Source organism: Equus caballus, chromosome 26, assembly GCF_041296265.1.
Source record: "Equus caballus isolate H_3958 breed thoroughbred chromosome 26, TB-T2T, whole genome shotgun sequence".
Lineage (NCBI taxonomy): Eukaryota > Metazoa > Chordata > Mammalia > Perissodactyla > Equidae > Equus > Equus caballus.
The window spans coordinates 37,400,706-37,419,380 of record NC_091709.1 but is presented as its reverse complement, the minus strand read 5'-3'; the positions used below and the strand labels follow the sequence as shown (position 1 = coordinate 37,419,380).

The window sequence follows — 18,675 nt, the reverse complement described above, 5'->3', positions numbered from 1 at the left end:
AAGATTGCCTGGAAATCAAGACACCTGGTGTAAAGGGCACGAGATTCAGAAACCAGACCTGTCCAGGCACATGTAGCATGAGAGTTGCCACAACTGCTGAACCGAATCCAGCCCAAGGCAAGTCACTCAAGCAACTTGTCCAAAGGGATGTGATGGCCTTAACCACAGAAAGCTGATGGGCCAAGGCCATCCATGGCCCCGAGCCCAGAGAACCTCTGACGCTCTGTTCCTGGAGGCCACACTGCCACCACCTGGCCTCCTGACTCTAGGGTTAGAGCTTGAAAGGTCACTCTGCTCAATGCCATCTTTAACGGAGGGGACAGGGTCCAAAGACATATAGTGATCTCTGCAACCAGGAATAAAAACCTTTGCTCTTGATGTCTTGGAGAACTACAAGGAAACCACCAGCTCTTCAAAGAGTGGGTCTGAGGGTGGTCCATCCCCCTTTCTCTCCCAGTACATTCCTACCAGACCTGGCTGAGACGACACTCTTGTCCTTGAAGCCTGAAGCTGTCAGGGACTACTGACAGCCAGGCAGGTCAACGCAGCTGGGTTTCCTCCAAAAACGGACCTTGGCTGTCCAGCCCTGGGGTGGCCCCACCCATGGGATGGTCTGGAGGCCAGACCAGTTCTGGGCGATCCAGAGGGACAGGTGCACTTCTCATCCCACTGGAACTTTCTTCACGAGAGTCTAAGAATAGCCTGGTCCCCTGGGGTCTCTCCTAACTTGGCAAACTGGCCTCGTTGGACACAAGAGACAACCTGAGCCTGTGACACTTCTGCTCATCTCCAGCAACTGCGCAGACGCGCTCAGGTCCCTGCTTTCCCGGAACTTCCATTCTAGTGGAGGGAGACAGAAAACCGAACACATACGTAAACACATGGTACTTAGGGTGCTTATAAGAATGAAGAATAACAATTCTTATAATTCATGAGCTCATTTCCTGTTCTAGGGCCTTCCCATATGAATTTCTTTTTTAAATAATGGTGCCTTCCCAAGCATGAGTTTGTGCAGGGTTCTAGGCCACACACAGAGGGGAGACTGAACACCGTGATGCGTCCTTTCCCTCACAACCTTGTTGGGGAGGAAGGAATGAGCCTGAGGAACAATGGGAGGGCAACAGGACTGCCCCCTAGGAACACTTCCTGAGCAACTGCCATGAGTGAGGGCCCCTGGATGATACGCAAGGGTGCGAGGTAGATGCTGCCTCCCAGTGGATAATCTAATGAGGAGACTGGGCGTCATGCAATACGTAATAAACTATGCAAGGGGAGGTACCATTGCTATTGATTAGTGATGCTATTGTGTAGATCTTCATGGGATATGGCCTTGACCCAGGGAGTTCACAGTCTAATTAGGGAGAAAAGAATACAATCATGTGCCACATAATGACGTTTCAGTCAACGAGGGACCACATAGACAACTGTGATCGCATAGGAGACAACTGTGATCGCATAAGATTAGTACCGAATAGCCTAGGTGTGTAGTAGGCTATACCATCTAGGTGTGTGTAAGTGCACTCTATGATGTTTACAGAATGACACAATCGCCTAATGATGCATTTCTCAGAACGTGTCCCATAGTTAAGTGATGCGTGACTGCATGTATGTGTTTCTGCATCAGCCTCTATCCACTCATGTTCACGTACAAGTAACTAGGAATTCAGCAAAGAGCTCAGTCATAGAGAGTCAACGGAGCTGGGCCAGGCAGCAGAGAAAGGAGGAGTGGTGAAGGTAAGTGGACAGAGGTGGCAAGATGGGGTGAGGGCATACTGGGTGGGGCCCACCAGTGGCTTAGGCTTGACACAAGAATCCTGGGGAGGTGGTGAGGAGAATGGTGACAGAGGGAAGGTCTGGTTGGGTAAGACTCAACAGTCAGGGTAGGGCTGCATGATGAGGGTCCATGGACTCGGGCCCAGGCACCACCTCTCTTTGGACGTGCAGGCACACAGAGCCCTGGGAGGAAGATGAGGCTTTGGGAGTTTGGGTCATGCAATCTCTAAGGCAGGGAGAGGCTCCACGTCCATGCTGTCTGTCCACCCCACTTCCTTCCCGATGCGTGCCCAGGATGCTGCAGTGGGGACCGGTGATCCAAGTGGACCTTTCCATCACCTGGCTCAGAGGTCAGAGGAGACAGTCTTCAAGAGGGCCAGTGGGAAACCCACTGGGGCAACAGAAGCCTGGACTTCTCTTTAGGGTCATCGTGGTGACTCAAAAGGTGGCAGAAAGAACTAGAAAGAAAGTTGGATCAGATTGCTGGAGACCAGCTCCATAACAGCACAAGCAGACTTCAGCTCTTCAAGCATCAGCATCCCCTCCTGCAAGCTCGAGAGGCCCATGGCCCCTGCAACACATTTGGTGTGGAAACCTGGAATGTTTTCGACGACAGTGGCCACCCATTGGTGGGCCTGTCAGCAACTCAGATAGGAAGGCCCCGGCTGGGGAAGGCTTCTCTGAGGAAGCGATAGCTGAGCCATGCTAAAAATGGAGCAGAAACTGGTATAAATGAGGAGAGGGAAGGGGAGGGGGCTGCCGAATGGGCAGAAGAAGATGGGAATAGAGCAGCGGAGCCTTGCAGACCAACTGTGAGACCTGCATCTTTATCCCATGAGGACTATGAACCCCCTGGATGATTTAAGCAGTAGTTGGCTTTTTAAAACAGCTCCCTGCCTAAGGTGTGGAGAAGAGGCTGGAAGACGCTGAGTATGGAGCAGTGACCACTTAGAAGATTAGTGCGTCCCGATGGGAAGAGCAGGAGAAACTCATTCCCCTTCCGGGGTCTTTGCACTTGCTGTTCCTCAGGCTTAGAATGCTGGTCCCCTTGATCTTTGCACGCTGACTCCTCTGCAGTCAGATCTCCACCCCCATGTCACCACTCCAGGAGGCCTTCCAGGGCCATCCCATCTACCGTCGCCCTGGTCCTCGGGCACGCTGTCCCATTTCATGCATCACTAGCTGAAATGATTTTGCTTATCTGTCTGCTGACTGTCTCTTCCAGCTCCTACAGCCTTCGGGAGAGCAGGCACCTTGTCCGCTCACCTTCTGCTGAGCACAACCCCATCACCTGGTTCCATATTCCTCAGCCATGACTCTCAGGGAGTAGCGGGAGGGAAGCTGAAGCTGCTTGCTGGAGAAACGCCAGCAGGTTGGGCCCTGACACAGCAAGGGACGGGGGAGGGTCGGGGGAGGGAGAGGACAGGCAGATGTACTTCTGCCCCTTGAGGACTGGGCAGGGTGAGGGTTCCTACTGGAGATCACAGCAGTGGAGGCCCGTTACTGAGGATTCCAACGTGTGGGGGTCTTCCCACGGGGACCTCAGAACGCCAAGGTAACGCCCCCGGGAGAGGGGCATCCTGGCTTGGCTCCTTGGCGGGGGCAGACTGTAGGGCTCACGCGCTGCTGGAGGCCCAGCAAACAGCACAGAGGCATCCAAGGCCCAGAGCTCTGGATCCTGACAGGCATTTAGGGGTGTGGGCAGTGGGGCAGGAGAGAATTAACCTCCCGGTCTCTAAGCATGCTGGGGGTGGCTGCTCTGGAGACGGCGCTTTGGGGATGCACCCCCTAGGGAGACATGCCCCTTATCTAAGCTGCGTGGTTGCTTTAAAAAAAAATGAGCTGCTGGCATGTTTTGGGGCTGAACGTTCCAGTCTTTGCTGGCAGGAGAACACAAGGCCACAGAATGCAGTGATGAGAAATAAAGGACCCAGTGACTCAATGCATCTGTGACAGGTTTATTGTGGAGCGCTGCATGGGCCTGCCAACACAGACGTGACATTTAAAAGCCTTGCACATTCCGTTTGCTCTGTTGGCCTCCCCACCGCCAGCCGTGTGAAACACAGGGCAGCTTCTCCCCATCCGCCAAGAGTCTGCTGACGAGGCTGTGGCCGAAAGTCCGGAGAGCCACTGCACGTCTAGGGAGCAGGGTGAGGTGTTGGAAAAAGCTGCTTGCTTCCACACAGGTGGGCCTCCTGCTAACAGACAAAGGGAGCCCTGATTTGTGCACAAATGAACAAGACGTCTGAAAGTTTTAAGGAAAGCTGTCCAATCTTTTCTCTCTGAGATCCCCAATCTGCAAAAGCACGTTTTCTGAAAAGTCTTAAAATGCACACAACCCAATGTGCTGAGTTCAATGCAAGAAAGCAGGAAGCCAGTTAAATGGATTCTGTGATGCTCACTGACCAGGCACAAATGCCTTTTCTCTCCAGCAACAATAACAACAGAGCTAATATCTATTGGGGGCTTACTATCTCCTAGGTGTTATTATTATCTCTCCATATGTAAATGAGGAAACTGAAGCCCAAAGGTTAAGTAACTTGCCCACAATTACACTAGTAAGTGGCAGGGCTGGGATTTGAACCCTTGCTCTGAACCGCCATCTTGTATTGCTTCCTAGCCTCTTTAATGGCCCAGGATACAGTTATGATGATCCATACCCCTTTCCCTACTATCTGCCTATAGGGAAAAAAAATGTTCCAAAATTTTAAAAGAAATGGTGTCAAATATTACACTGAATTCGTAGATTAGCTGTGTTATCATATATAGCACGACGTATTTTTGGCAAAGGCCAGGAATGAAAACTGAGAAGCTACAGCAACACATGTTCTTAGGCTGGCACAGAGTAAGGGCATCTCCGCCAAGCCTGTGTCATTGGAAGATTCGCCCGCGGTCGGGTGAGAAAGGACTTAAGGCTGAGGAGGCTAGCTGTGTCTTGAGCTTGTGTGTTGAGAAGGTACAGCAATGTGATGGAATCCTCACTAACAGCTCCAGACTCCCACCGCAACCCCAGCAGTAAGAGGACCACACGGAGGAAGAGGAACCCGTTCTCCATCTTTCCACAGACGCAGTCACTGATTACATGGAGGTGGGCAGCTCTGAGGCCCTGGCATAGATGGGGCTGTCCTTAAACAGTAGGATGTGGAAGAGGACCAGCCCGGGAGTCTGGGAGCTGCCTTCGAGAATGTCACTGTAGCTCCCAGACCCTCAGCATTCTCAGCTACAAAGTGCAGGGCTGGTGCTCAGTTCTCCAAGTTCTCAACTTCATCCACTAATCCTCACAGAGCATCTCTGCACATCCCCCCCCCCGCCCCCCCCCCGCCCCGACCATTGACCTTTCCCCACTTTCCTGACGGGGCCTGGAGTGCAATCAGGTGGATCAGTGTGCACGACTACGTGACAGGGACCAAGAGGGGAAGGGACAGCATGGCACATGTAAGGGGAGTCAAGTTGTTCAATACTCTGACACAGCTTCCTTGATGAAAAATGGCAGATCAAAAGTGACTTTCCCTCTCCTGGGCCAGTGAGGAGAAACCGCATCAAGAGGAGGACCTGTCCAACTTTAAGAAGCATGATGGGCTGAGTCAAGGGAAGGGACACTTCCTCTTTTGAGGCTTGCAACATCACCCTGACACTACGGGCCAAGCAGATGTGGAAAAAGCAGCTGTCAGCCTCCGCCAGAATCTATGAGTGATTTTTATCTGCTTGCTGACCTCACTATTCAACCCATTGTCACCAAGCTACAAAACAGGCGTTTAAGTCACCTGTCAATCACTGTCTCTCTGCCTGTCCTGTCTGTCTGTCTCTCTCTCTCACACAGACACACCCAGCCTGCTGACAACATAAAACAGTAATATGGTAGCTTCTATGAGGCAGTATGCATAACAGGAAGTTGCACTGATGCATGAGAATTTTATAGCTGATTCTCATTTTTCACAAACAAAACCTTAAATTTTTGTGACTCAAGTTATACCACTTAAAAATGCCCAGAGACTTTTCAATTTAAAGAATAAAACCTTTCTGAGAGGCAATGGAAAGCTCGGATATGGAATAACTACACACAGGAAACATTCTGGGAGTCTGGTTTCTATGGGTGGCGTTTTCTTAAAGCAAAGGCCCAAGAGAACTCTGGCTGAAGTGAAATATTCATATAAGGCCATCGTGATCTTTGATTTTATTATGCTTCCCTATCCTGCCAGATCCAAAATATCAGACATTTTGAAGAAGGGGCTATTTTTCCATGCATTTTTGGGATCTCTGGCATTCAGTGTAGTTTCCATAAACATTCTCTTGAGTATTTTTGGAACCAAAAAGAATGAATAGGATTAACTTATAACTTTGCTGGAAGGAAAAATGAATATTCACTTTCTCTCAGAGAGGATTTTTGATTTGCCAGGAAGCAGGACCGACGGTAATTTGTTAGGGCCGTTCCCAACAGAGACCTGGGTGGGTGCTTTCCCCATGCTGGAAGGGACATGTGGCCCAGATGAAGGAGGCAGCGCCCTGGCATCCTTGGTCCTTGGCCTCCTTCACGGACCAAATGAGTGAGAGCCTCCAGGAGCAGCCCCTTCCAAGGAGACTGTTGCTTTGGGAAGCTGACATCTAACGGGAAAAGGACCTGCAGCGACATCTTGGTTTCCCCTCTGAGGGTGAGGCAGTGTGAACCAAGAACTGGAACTCGGTTCTTTCTCCGTTTTCATCATTCAACCCGCCCATTCAACAGGCATTTTTGAGCACCAAACCTATGACGTGCCAGGCCATGACACAGTGTATTATGTTGACCCACATGAAATTGCAGTAGGAAATAAGAATATTGGCAATTTCATATGGTTAAACCTACTATTTTGAGGGTTTTCCTAAACTAGTGTTACTAGCTTTTTCTTCATATCAAAGAAGGTGGAGAGAACCCAGGCACCATTTGCCATGGGAGTCTGGGCCTGCCTGGCTCCCTCCCAGAAACAGGGTGGATACCAGTCTCCATCCTACAGGTAATGGTGCAATACTTGGTAATTTTATAGAGGAATGAACCCTTGCTTTAGATCAGCTTCTCCCAGACACCCTCCTAGGCAGGGGCCGTCTGGGGCTTGGGCCACATGGCCCCGCTCCTTTCCTTCAGCCCTCTAGGGCCTGCTCTGCCTAGAATTTGAATTAGAGAAGCAATTCAAAACTGCAAAAGGAAGGCGATCTCATTTGTATTTTTCTCGTCCATATGCCACTGGAACAGAAGTGTACCCAAAGTTCAGCTGCAAATATATTCTCATAGACAAATCAATATCAATTATGAAATTAAAAGATTTAATGACCAGTTAATTTTATTTAACAAATACCTCACCCTCCCATACCCCCCCAAATCTGTCATCTTTAAACTCTGGGCCAAAGGAGATACCCAGTGTCCCTTCACTAATTTAATGAAGAGTAAGATGCTTTCTCTCCCTTTTATTCAACTTTTTGTTAACCAGATTCTCTGATAACATGACCAACTTAGTTTAATATAGTAGCAAATTGCAAAGAGTATGAGGAATAACCAAAAAGAGTAAGATCAAGTGTAAATATGAAACCAAGGTTCTAGCACACTTTTTATGCTGCAGATATATGTTATGCACTTATTAAATGATTAAGTTTACTCAACATAGTTACCAGAACAACCTCAGCGGCCACCAACAGGGCAGCCTTTTCGGCCACAAGCAACCAGGTGAACACTAACCACAGTGGCCGGTGGGGTGAGACCAGGGTTTCTCAACCTTGGTACTGGTGACATCTGGGGCCAGATCTTTCTTTGTTGTGGGGGACTGTCCTATGCATTGTAGGATGTTGAGCGGCATCCCTGTCCTCTACCTGCTAGATGCCAGGCGCCTTCCCCCTGGTTGAGAAGCACTGGGTCAGATGGACACTCCACAGTCAAACGCAAACTGAACGATCTGTGAGGGGAAAGAGCAATTTCCTGGGGACACAGCCTGCGTCAGCTTCACAAACGCAGAAGCAAGCCTCGAGGAATGGTCTAGAGAGCGGGTAGTATAGAAAGAGAGCTTATATAGAGTTTATAGAGGATTACCCACCTTGACAACTGTATCCCTTCTAGCCAGACTCCAGGCTGGAGAAACACTGGCTTATACAGGTGAAGGGGTCCTGCCAAGAGATGGGACTTGCTGCCTTGGTTGTTGCTCCACAGTGGGTGGGTTGGGGTACAGGGACACAGATCTCTCCACCCACCTCCAGGCCTTTGCATGCCACCTCTGCCTAGGATAGCCACTTCTCTTCCCAGCTTCATCTGGCTCCTACTTATCCTTCAGGTCTCAGCTGAAATATCACTTTCTCCTGGAAGGGTCCTTGGACCCTCTCCCTGGGGTCGCCCTCCCCGACCCCATCTGCTCTGATGTCCTGCTCAGTAAGGCCTGGCAGCCATACTTCCCCGAGCACAGAACTTATTACCTGATCACACACACACCACTTTTATTTATACAGACGGCAGTAGTTTGGATTTCTGCTTATTCCTCCCATTAGATCTTGAACTCCATGAGGACAGGGACCCTATCTCTACTCAGTGAGCAGCACACTCTCCCCAGAACCCAGAGGGCTGTCCACCCCTGGTGGATCTCTCCTCTAAAATATCTGCTGAGTTGACAAAGGAAATCACTTTTCCATTGAATGGCAGGGGAGGACCCATAAGCAAAGTTCATGAACAGAGTCAAACATGTGGTCATCGTGGCAAACAGTTTCATCAACGTGTACACTGGTTTATTTCTGCAAAGGCAACGAGCCTGGAGTGTGCAAGGCAGAAACGGATGGTGAACAACAGTATGGAAGATGTGAAAGTTTCCACCTTTACCCACATATTTTTTGGATGTTCAACAGACCCTTATTATGATACATCTTTCAGACAAATGTTTTGTACCCCAAGTCAAGTCACACACCTGTTAATGTATCAATAACATACTCCAAAGGCCCAGTGAGATAGGTAACCACTGAGCTGGGTGGCAGTTCTATTCTTCAAAACCAGTATTATAAGGGGCAACTGTTTTCATGTTGATCAGGGAGGGGTGGGGAACAAGGTAAGAGGGAGGGCCATTCAAAGAAGACTCAGTGAGGATCTCATGATGTCTGTATTTCAAAGAACACACGTCACCATGGACACGGGGGCAGCAGCCCACCTGCAGACATCTCGTCTGTTCACCTCCCCATCGCCACTGCCAGGTTCCAACATCAAGAACACAGAGACATTTCCGTCTAACTTTTATATGAAGAATTTAATTATCTATACACGGAACTAATTCAAAAGGTTGTATTACAGTTGTTAAAGCGCAGGTTTATATATTTATATATTTTACATTCATATCCATGAAAATACTGAAGCGCAAGTGAACGAGGAGGAGCGGTCCTCGTTCTCTGCGCCATGTGAGTGGAGAAGGCCCTCGACACAACCGCCAGCACAGTCTCCGCGGGGAGAGACGTCCACACAGAAGGTAACTACGGGTTAAAAGTCATTAGTAGGACTGCTGGGTTGTGCTCGAGGCTTCCCTCACCCTTTCTTCTGTGCTGTCGGCAACGGGCATTTTTATTGAGAGCTTCCAACTAGTGTTTAAAAGACAAACATGGCTTCAGCTACAACACGTCTAACACGTAAACGGACCACGAGCTCCATTTCATATTAATCTGTAGAAATTCCACAGTCTAGTTAAAAAATGTAAACATCGGAAATTAATTGCAGGGAGACTTCTATACATTCTTTCTTGTCAAGAAAATTAACTTGTTCAAAATACGTCATTCCATGAAAAGTCACTGGAATAGGTCTTCACGTCACAGAGACTAAGAGATGTCAGAGATTGTTGATTAGAACAATCTCAGTGGTGTCGTCTAGGGATTTGTGGCATGAGAACACGCGAAATTAAAAACCCAGAACAGAAAACACCAACTCAACTAGATAAATCTGAGACCAAGTGAAAACACAGGGGCTTTCTCATGTGGCTACAAGGTCACTGTGCAAAATAAAATTAATGCAATATGATTAGAGCATCATACAAGGGTAGAGCTTTTGCCATGGAGAGAACGAATTTCTTATGTACAGGATGTGTTAATACATGCTCAACAAGGTACATCTGATACACACACAAGCACAAAACACCTTCTCTTTAATCGGGCTCATTCTACACATCTTTAAAACAGATATACCGAACGCCTCTGTACTTCTATAGTAGGGAGAAACCCAAACTACACAATTCAGTTGGTAACACTGGACAAAATGAAAAAATACATCAAGTCTCAGATTTATGGACATTTGGAACATTTTTTAATAGCACATGCAGCATTCCTTGATAGTGGGTCTTTTTGCAAAACCAAAAATAGCAAAGAAGTAATTTTTTTTTTATTAAAAGGCTAAAATATATATTTAAAAATAATTTTAAAACTATTGAAAGCACCTGTGCAAAGGTGGGGGGAAGTCAATTTGAGTCACTAGGAAAGCCACAAAAGGACCCACTACCCTGTGTATTTTTGTAATTTTTGCTTCTATCTCTGTAAGTCATAACTCGACATTGCCATCACATGCAACTAAGGTCAATGAGGTAAACTGCTCTGCAGTGAGTTCTTCTACTCAGAAGGCAGTAGGTGATCATGCTGGAAGTCACATGATCAAGGCTGCATCTCCCATCATCCCTCTGGGCAGTGATATGGGATAGTGGGTCTCTTTGAGGACTTTCAAGCCTGAGGGGGGGATGGACAACATATGATTCCTAGAAAAAGGAGGAAAACAACACATAAGCAAAACAAAACAATGAGCAAAATTCAAGCTAGGAAAATGAGTCAGGCATGTAAACAGCATGGTGCCAAAATGATTAAAAAAAAAGAAAAGGAGAAAGGGGGAGGGGAGGGAGGGGTCATGCTACACAAGGAATGAAAAAAAAAAACAAAAACAAAAAAACAACCCCACGAGATAAAGTCTTCCATTACAGAAGGTCTTCAAAGAGACTGTTGCAAACGCAGCAATGGTCTAGCTTTAAGTTCTGCAAACGAAGCTCGGCAGAATCAGAGCAATGCTGCATGTTTACCGGGAGATACCAGAGAGGAGAGGCAATGGAGCCACCAGGGCACTTACATTGCTGGCTTGGGTCCATGTCTGTGGTCAGCTTCACATAATTGGATGGGAAGAGCCCCACTTGTCCGTTGACTTCTCCTTTCCACCAGTCGGGGTCCTCCTTGTTGAGGACGTTGATGATCTGGCCCTTGTTGAAGGCCAGCTCGTCATCGTTCTGGGCGGTGTAATCGTACATCCCGATCACCTGGCACACTGCGGGAGACAGGGCCGGGTGAGCAGCCGCACGTGGGCGCAGCCTGCGCAACGGGCAACGGGGGGGCATTAGCTATTCTCATGTATTATGTTTGTCCTTTCCGAAGAGGATCAAATGAAGCAGAGGTGCTCTGATGGGTTTTGTGTAGTGTGGGCAACAGAGAAAGATGAAAGATTAAGAACCAAGACGACAGGAAAAATTCCACACTAAGTCTTTGGTTTTCATAATATCTTCCTCTTTTTCATGTTTACTTGTCAGCAGAAAATTTACAATGCTAATTGAATGCTTCCATGGAATCACTTCCATCTGAGTGCAGGGGAACTCCTATAAAATGCTGACTCTGGAAGACTGGCCCAACTGCACAGGACAGCTGTGTATCATGGGGATGTTACTACAGTTCTTGTTTTTTTTTTAAGGGGGAAGGGTAATTACCACCTAACCTCTGAAAACTCCAAATCTTAGTGAAAATTAAAATCAGTTTTTTTATTCTGCTGTATCTTTGCATCTCAAGGTTTTATCTCAAAGAAAGAAATTTCCGGATTCAATTTTTTCCAATTTCCAAAATTCAGAATTTTCCAGTTCAATTTTTCTTTTCTCATTTTTCCCTCAAATCTATAGGAGGTTAAACTGTTTTCATTTCATGGCATTTCTATACTTCATACAAGTCTGCATAGTTAGGATGTACCCCCAATTAATCTTTCCTAACCAACCTATATAAAGGTTTAGGTTTTTCAAATTCTCCAGGTAATTCAATCACTTCAGCAAATTATTTCTGTAGGTTTCAACCAACCTGATGAAGGGGACACTTCCAGGCCTCCTCATAAGAGAGGAGACCTAGCTGGCACCACACCCCTCTGCCCACATGAGGCCACGGCTCAAGCAAAGAGGCCCAGCTGAGGTCGGGAATCAAGTCACAAAGTTTGCCGATCCTTTCATTTCTCGCAAAGGCTGCCAAGTTTTAATCTTATTTCACTGGGGACGTATAGCACAGACATTTAACGACAAGGTACTGGAATGAAAATTCTGCATTTTCCACAAATGCCACCCAAAAATTGGTGGCTTAAAGACCTAAAGAAAACACTCTGCTCCCTTAACCCTACCCATCTCAAAGACTCCTGAAGCATCTAATTTGGTCTCTTTAATCAGAAAATAGCCAACCAGCTCAGCTGCAGGGCCCTCTGTGCTTTTTCTGTCCTTTAGGAGGGTGCGTGCAACATCCTGCCCGTTAAGCGAAGCCCCTCTGTTCGCAGGAAATGTCACAGGGGAGTTATTTTAGTCTTCAGTGAGCAGCACATTATAACCAACAGACCCCCGTGGCCTCCAGCTCAATCTCCTGACCTAGTTAGACCCCAGCCATTTATTTTTAGGAGTCCCTTTTTGTCCCCTCACCCCCTGGCCCAAATCCCCATTTAAACAGCTGGAAAGAAATCAAGAGAAAAATCTAGCTTTAAGGCCACGGCATTCATGACTCCTTTACGAAGAGAGTCCCAACAAGGGCTCTGTTGTGCCCAGCGCGGCAAAGCTGCCGAGATATTTGGTCCTTTTGAAAGACATATTCCATATCACATTAGCTGGGCATCAGCCCCACCAAGTACAAGCAGTGCTTACAGCAGATGCGAAAGGCAATCTCAGATACTTCATGAGAACGCTGAGTGGAAAGATCCACACGGCACGCAGACCATTTTCCACGCAGAGACTGCAAACTGCTTACCTGCGGTGAACGCCGTCGGCTTATGTGGCTCTGTTGGAGTGATTTTGCTTGTCCCAGGGCTTAACAGTTTTACATAATTAGCAGGGAACCAGCCTATCTGGCGCTTTTTCCCACGTGCCTAATAAGAAAAAATTACGTCAGAATGTTTAAAACGTTTGTATTCTTTCATGATACAGTCTGCTTTGTAACAGAGCGCTTACACAAAGTTTACACCTAACTGAAAAACAAATGGCATTCACAGTGAAATCAGTGGATTCCTACGTTACAAAATGACAAGACTGTAGCTAAAACTCAAATTGTGGTAGTCGTTGGTGAGCAAGGCCTGAAACGTCTTTGCATGGGCTGGAGGTATGGGTCACAATTCAGAGTAGAATGCAGTGCATATAGGACAGAAAACTCTGCACATGTGACGTTAGCTCTCAGCTGTTAATATCAAGCAATGCAGAGATTATGGTTAATGCCAACATTATATATGGATTTTAGGAATAATAATAATAACAGCAGTCAACACTAATTGGTGCTTTTTATGAGCCAGGCGGATACTAAGCACCTGATCTGCACAACTCCAGACGAACACTACTGTCACTATTTCCATTTCCCAGAGAAAGAAAATGAGGCTCAGAAAAGTGACAGTCCCAAGGTTACAGGCGAGTTAATGACAAGCCAAGATTCACACCCCGGTCTGCGCTTTCTCTGTGCATAATAGACAACCGTGGACACAAGGCAATGTACACGCAACAGGTATAGAACACAGGGAGTCTAGACGTGGCACTGTTTTCAAAGGCCACCAGGCCTACGTGATGGCCACAGCCACACTCTTCACTGCCATTCCCTTCTCCTTCACTTGAATCTAGTTCAACACAAGATCCATTTACGGAGCGTTCACATACAGGTGCTGTTGGAAAGGGATAGGACACGGAGGAACTTAGAAAGCTGGTGAGCCAAGCCTTACAGTCAGGACACACGTGTATGAGATGGCAAAGACTAGGCAGCGATCATGAGAAGTCACAACGACCCTTCTGCATACCAGCAGGACCAGAGGACTCAAAACAACCTACACATGTGCACGTGCATGCACACGTGTTCACACACACACACACAATATCTCTAGAAGCAAGGCTCTCATAAAAACAGTTTCCCCTTGAGGACGGGGTGGGAGGAAGAAATTTGAATCCTCTTTTGTAACTTTTGAATTTTAAACCATGTGAATATATTACCTATTCCAAAAATAAGGAAATAAAATTAAGAGAAAAGGAAACTTTGGCCATTTTTCCTCTGCCTTCCCACCTGCCAATTTATCAAGAGGAATACTTCTGGGTTACTTTTAGAATGCAGATCAAATTTCACTTTCCCTGTGGTCCGACAGACTTCATGCCCTTGGCTCAAGGACTGACACTCTTATTTTTGCAGTGAATCCGCTGATGATGGAAGCCACTCATTTACAAGTCCCCACATGCATGTCTATCTAGTTTACTGCCATACAGCTCACATGACTCCACTATTCTCCGCACCCCTGCAGTTTCACAAGGGTGGAAAACAGAGCTCACGGGCAGTTTCTTCATTTGTGTATCCCACCACGAGAGAAACTCTGGCTCAAGCACCAGCAGCCCTCCGGGTATGGCAATTCACCCACTCCATTGTGGATTGCAAGAACCATTCAAAACTCTTTTTTGAGCAAGGTACTAGGAGTGTGAGGATGAAAAACCCTGGTTGCTGCCTTCAAGGAGTTGATAACCTACATGCAGAAATAAGAAATATGCATGGAAAGCTAAGTAATCACATTAGCATCAATATTAAATACCCAGAGTGGTGCAGGCATCGTGGCCACCATAGTTCAGGGGAAGGAGATGTCACTTCTGGTGGGATGGTCACAGAAAGCTTCCAGAAGAAGTGGGATTTGGCCAGCTCTTGAGGAACGGGGCAGAGGCAGGACCACCACTTGGGGAGACGTGATGAGCAAAGGGAGTGAGGCATGAGAGGCTGCGGTGTTGACTGCTTTCAAGAGAGCAGATCACCAAACGAGGCTGGAGTGGAGAAGTCGCCGATGAGTGGTCAGACTGCTAAGATGCATGGCTGAAGAGGGAAGGGGGGCACCCGAGGGAAACCTTTGCCAGCAGGCTGAGGAGGAAGGGAGGGGTCACTCAAGTCTTTAGAACAGGAGAGGGATGTGTGGCTCAGAAGGCCAATCAGGGGACAACAGCACGACTCTACACAGGGAATGCAACCCACTGCTCTGAAGAAGGCTTCTCCTCACCCAGCGAAGGAGCAGACACATTAAAAAGAGTGGATCCTGGGACTCCGAAGGTCAATTCCTGCGCCAGTAAACTGTATCTGGTCAGCCCTGCTGGACAGTGTTTCATGGCTGCCCAGCAGCGAACCCCTCAGGGGAAGTTTTATCTTTGGCTACACTCCAGGCTGTGCCTTCCATTCTGGCCACGACACATTTCTTTAGTCCACCGGCTCACTCTTCACTCTTTCGGCCCTATTTTTTTAATTAGCTGCCCTATATGCACAGAAAGGTACCATTCCCTTTTCCTAGGCTCACCTCAATATACATCTTCCCCTGCCTGACCAAGGTCCGCCTCGACACAACGGTGACCTGAGGACGCGCACACGCACATGCACATGCGCAGGAGCTGAAAATGTTGTGAGACATTTATGGTACATCACACCTTATAATGCCACTGATGGAAAGGTCCACTTCTATAAGACCACGACACTGAAGGAGACTCGACACAGGTGTCGTCCGTCATCATGAATTCTCACTATCCCAACGCTCACTCTCTGAACTCAGGAACCAAACAGATTTGGACAAATCTGCAGAAGAATCCTTAGCTCTCCAACTCTGCTGCGGGCTGGTTGAAGCTTACACCACCAAGAGATTCAGATAACGTGATATCTCTCACTCTCCAAACGCAGGTTTTAGGCAGTGTGGGGTTATTTCTACTTTGCAATGAAATTTGAGATTCTGCATATTCAAATTTGGACAGAGAATTTTAAACAAACGGAAAAGACACTAACTTGCAGCTCTCCTTCCCACCATCCACCTGGGTTCTTTTTTCGGATCAAAATCAGCTGACCAGGGGCCAGGGTAAGCTGCTCTGGACCGGTGGCAGTGTAGGAGGCAATAACCTGGGCGATCTCTGAAAGACAAGACCAAACATCGTGGTGCACTGTTACAGTCAGGAGAAGGAAAGTCTAGGGAGACACAGCCACCCCCCAGGCTCACAGATGACCATCGTCAAAGCCCATGTACTGGGCTGGTTCTCTAAAGGCTCAATTATCCCCGGGTCCATGACCTACAACGCAAATGCAGCGTTCGAGGGCTTCAGTGATCTTTTGGCTCTGCCCAGCCTGCTCCAGGACTCCATCATCATCTCTCAGAACGCACCAACTTCCCACCCTGAACCCCCGCCCCCCAATTCCCACACCTTCTGTCCCGGCCCCTCCCACAATTCCCGTGAACACCCTGAGGCCGACAGCTGGGCCTCATTCGCCTCCACCCCGCCCACTGCCCCCACACAGTGCTTAGCACACAGTACACTGGAGGACGGTTAGTGAAGAAAGGACCTCAAGGGAAGCTTTTCCACCTGCCAAGTACAGTAAAAGAGAAATTCTGTTTTCTTCAGAAACCATCGGGAGCGTGGCACTAGCTGATTCGACTGTTGTGCATTTAGACTCTCGCCCCCATCCAAAGACCACTTTCCCTGCGGCTCACATTTTGAGGGTGATCCCTAAGTATCAGGGAGGACTCATGTCAGTGCAAGTTACTTCTTTTTATTTCAAGTTAAAGGAGGAACCTGGAGTTGAGATGGGAATTTTATAGAAAAACAACAGTTCAGCACAGGAAAAAATGTAAAGAGTTCTGTACTTTTCCTGAATGTTAAAAATCTCGTGGGAAAAATTCCAGCACTACCACAGACCAGGCTCTGTAAAGTACACTTCTACTGGCACAGGAGGTCGAGTAGGAAAAGAAATGCTGGTGTGTCAGCAGCGACTGCTTTCTGAACTTCCAGAAGCAACACAGCGCTAACTGTTCTATTCCTCGACGCTCTATCCCCATCATAATGGTTCTTGAAAGGAGGAAAGAAGGAGTGAGGTGAAGAAAGACAGAAAGGAAGAAAAGAGGTAAAAAGGCCCCAGCCTCTGACAATATTTCCTGCCACTCTAAGAGGCGCATTAGCAACCCCATAGTCCCTGTTCTGCAGTCAGCGGCCGGCCACCTTACTAGGAGCTCTAGGCCGTCATGGTGCAGGCCTGGCCCTGCCAGATGCTTCCGAGAGCTCAGGCGAAGCAAGAAAGAGCCCGATTACATACACCGGGGCACCACTGAGCGCCCTAGCTGGTAAATCTGTAGCTGGGTCCTATTCCTCCCTAACACGCCAAGGACCAGCTCTAGATCCTAAGAGTACTTGGTTTGGAGAAAGTCCAAATTAGTGTCCTATTTGGCCTCAGATGTCCCTGCTCCTCCAAGGACCTGGCAGGCATAGCCAGCAACCTGCCCTGACATTCTTTTCTGTCTTTTGTGTTTCTGAGCAGCTCACTGGCTTCAGTGCAAAGTTCAGCCCGTCTGGACCCTTTGGAATGACAATTCAAAACACAGAATACTCACAGTTCAAACAGAGGTTTGACCGAGGGGTCCAATATCTGAGTCTGACTAACATCCTATGACAACCTGAGAGCCCACTTTTCCCGGCCAGGTAAGGCCCTCTGGAGCTAAGCACCAGACACAGATACAAAGCCCTCACTCAGCATAGCGCTGACTCTTTCCGACCTCTAATTTCCTAAGGATGCGACAACAGAAAAGCTCAAATGACCTAGATGAGGAAGTCATGCCATACCAACCATATTATTTCATGTCTGCTTCTTCTCTCTCATGCTTCTATTTCTAGAACATGCGATTTTGTTTAGATGAACAAAAACACTTTGAATTCAGAGGGATGACTATAATTTTGTACCTTCAATGTGTACCTGAGGAAAACCACCCAATGGCTTCTAAATTAATAGGACCTACACTCTGATGTTTGTTGCTCCTCTCATCTCCTCCACTGTTTATGTTCTGGGACTGAATGTGCTGTCAGGAAAGGCAAAAGGGCTTCCTGAGCCCAACAAGAAGATGGGTGAGCAGAGTGACCCCAAATCCTACAGCTCTGTGCACTACACGTCCCACCATCTTGCTTGAATTATTTCTTCAGGACCCAAGAGGACATTCTGTCTGGTAACGCTCCTATTTCCCCTGTGTGAAGCAACAGCCATAGTTTATACCATGTATACACTATTAATGGATTCCAAGGAAAGGATCTACGCCAACCATTCTTAGGGAAGACCCTTTTGCCTTTTCTTGTAGGCTTCTGGCCCTAATAAAGATTGGGAGCAACTATCAATTACATTCAAAACATGGAAAAATAAGCATCAGGGTTTGTAACTTACCAGGTTTTTTTCCTAAACTCCCTGTTTTCCCAGCAGTTCCAGAGCCCTTAAAACAGAGCAGAAGGTCTCATTTGCATACTGAAGAGTTTTGGTCATGCAACTTAAAAAAACGATTAATGATGACACAAACCCGCTTGAGCCCCTGAAGCCCCCTTTTCATTCTGGGGAAACACAGTAGCACTGATCTCCTGACATTAGGACGGACACCAGGAAAACACATGACAAAGTAAGTACTTTAAAACATGCAGCTTTTACTCTCTTTGGAGAAAAATTAGCCAAGTACATGGCGCTGTTGGACCCAGGGGGCTCAGGTGTGGCACAGGCATGTCGTGTCTCTGGGTTGAATCAAACGGGGGCCACACTAGGAAGACCACTAGTCTAGTCCTAAACACCAACCTCATATTGTATGTTCAAAAGGTTAATTATTAAATATTTCACACATAAAAAGTACAGAGACTCTAACAGACACCCATGAGCCCA

General features: G+C 47.5%; 1 protein-coding gene across 15 annotated transcripts in view; it reads right to left on the bottom strand.

The window, feature by feature from the left end:
- Window positions 1-18,675, bottom strand: part of ITSN1 (intersectin 1) — a 213,988-nt gene that overhangs the window by 46,830 nt on the left and 148,483 nt on the right. For 7 of the 15 annotated variants that reach the window (XR_011433019.1, XR_011433018.1, XM_023630068.2 and 4 more), the window contains 4 exons: window positions 18,196-18,241; window positions 15,787-15,908; window positions 12,766-12,883; window positions 10,862-11,053 (listed from right to left, as the gene is read on the bottom strand). Coding sequence is in view for 13 of the 15 variants with exons in the window: in XM_023630068.2 (XP_023485836.1) it covers window positions 10,862-11,053; window positions 12,766-12,883; window positions 15,787-15,908; window positions 18,196-18,241 (478 nt within the window). In the remaining 2 variants the exon portion in view is untranslated. Of the gene's footprint in view, window positions 1-8,998; window positions 10,500-10,861; window positions 11,054-12,765; window positions 12,884-15,786; window positions 15,909-18,195; window positions 18,242-18,675 lie in introns of those variants that run through there. The other 8 variants (XM_070252567.1, XM_023630073.2, XM_070252566.1 and 5 more) reach the window with 3 other exon arrangements.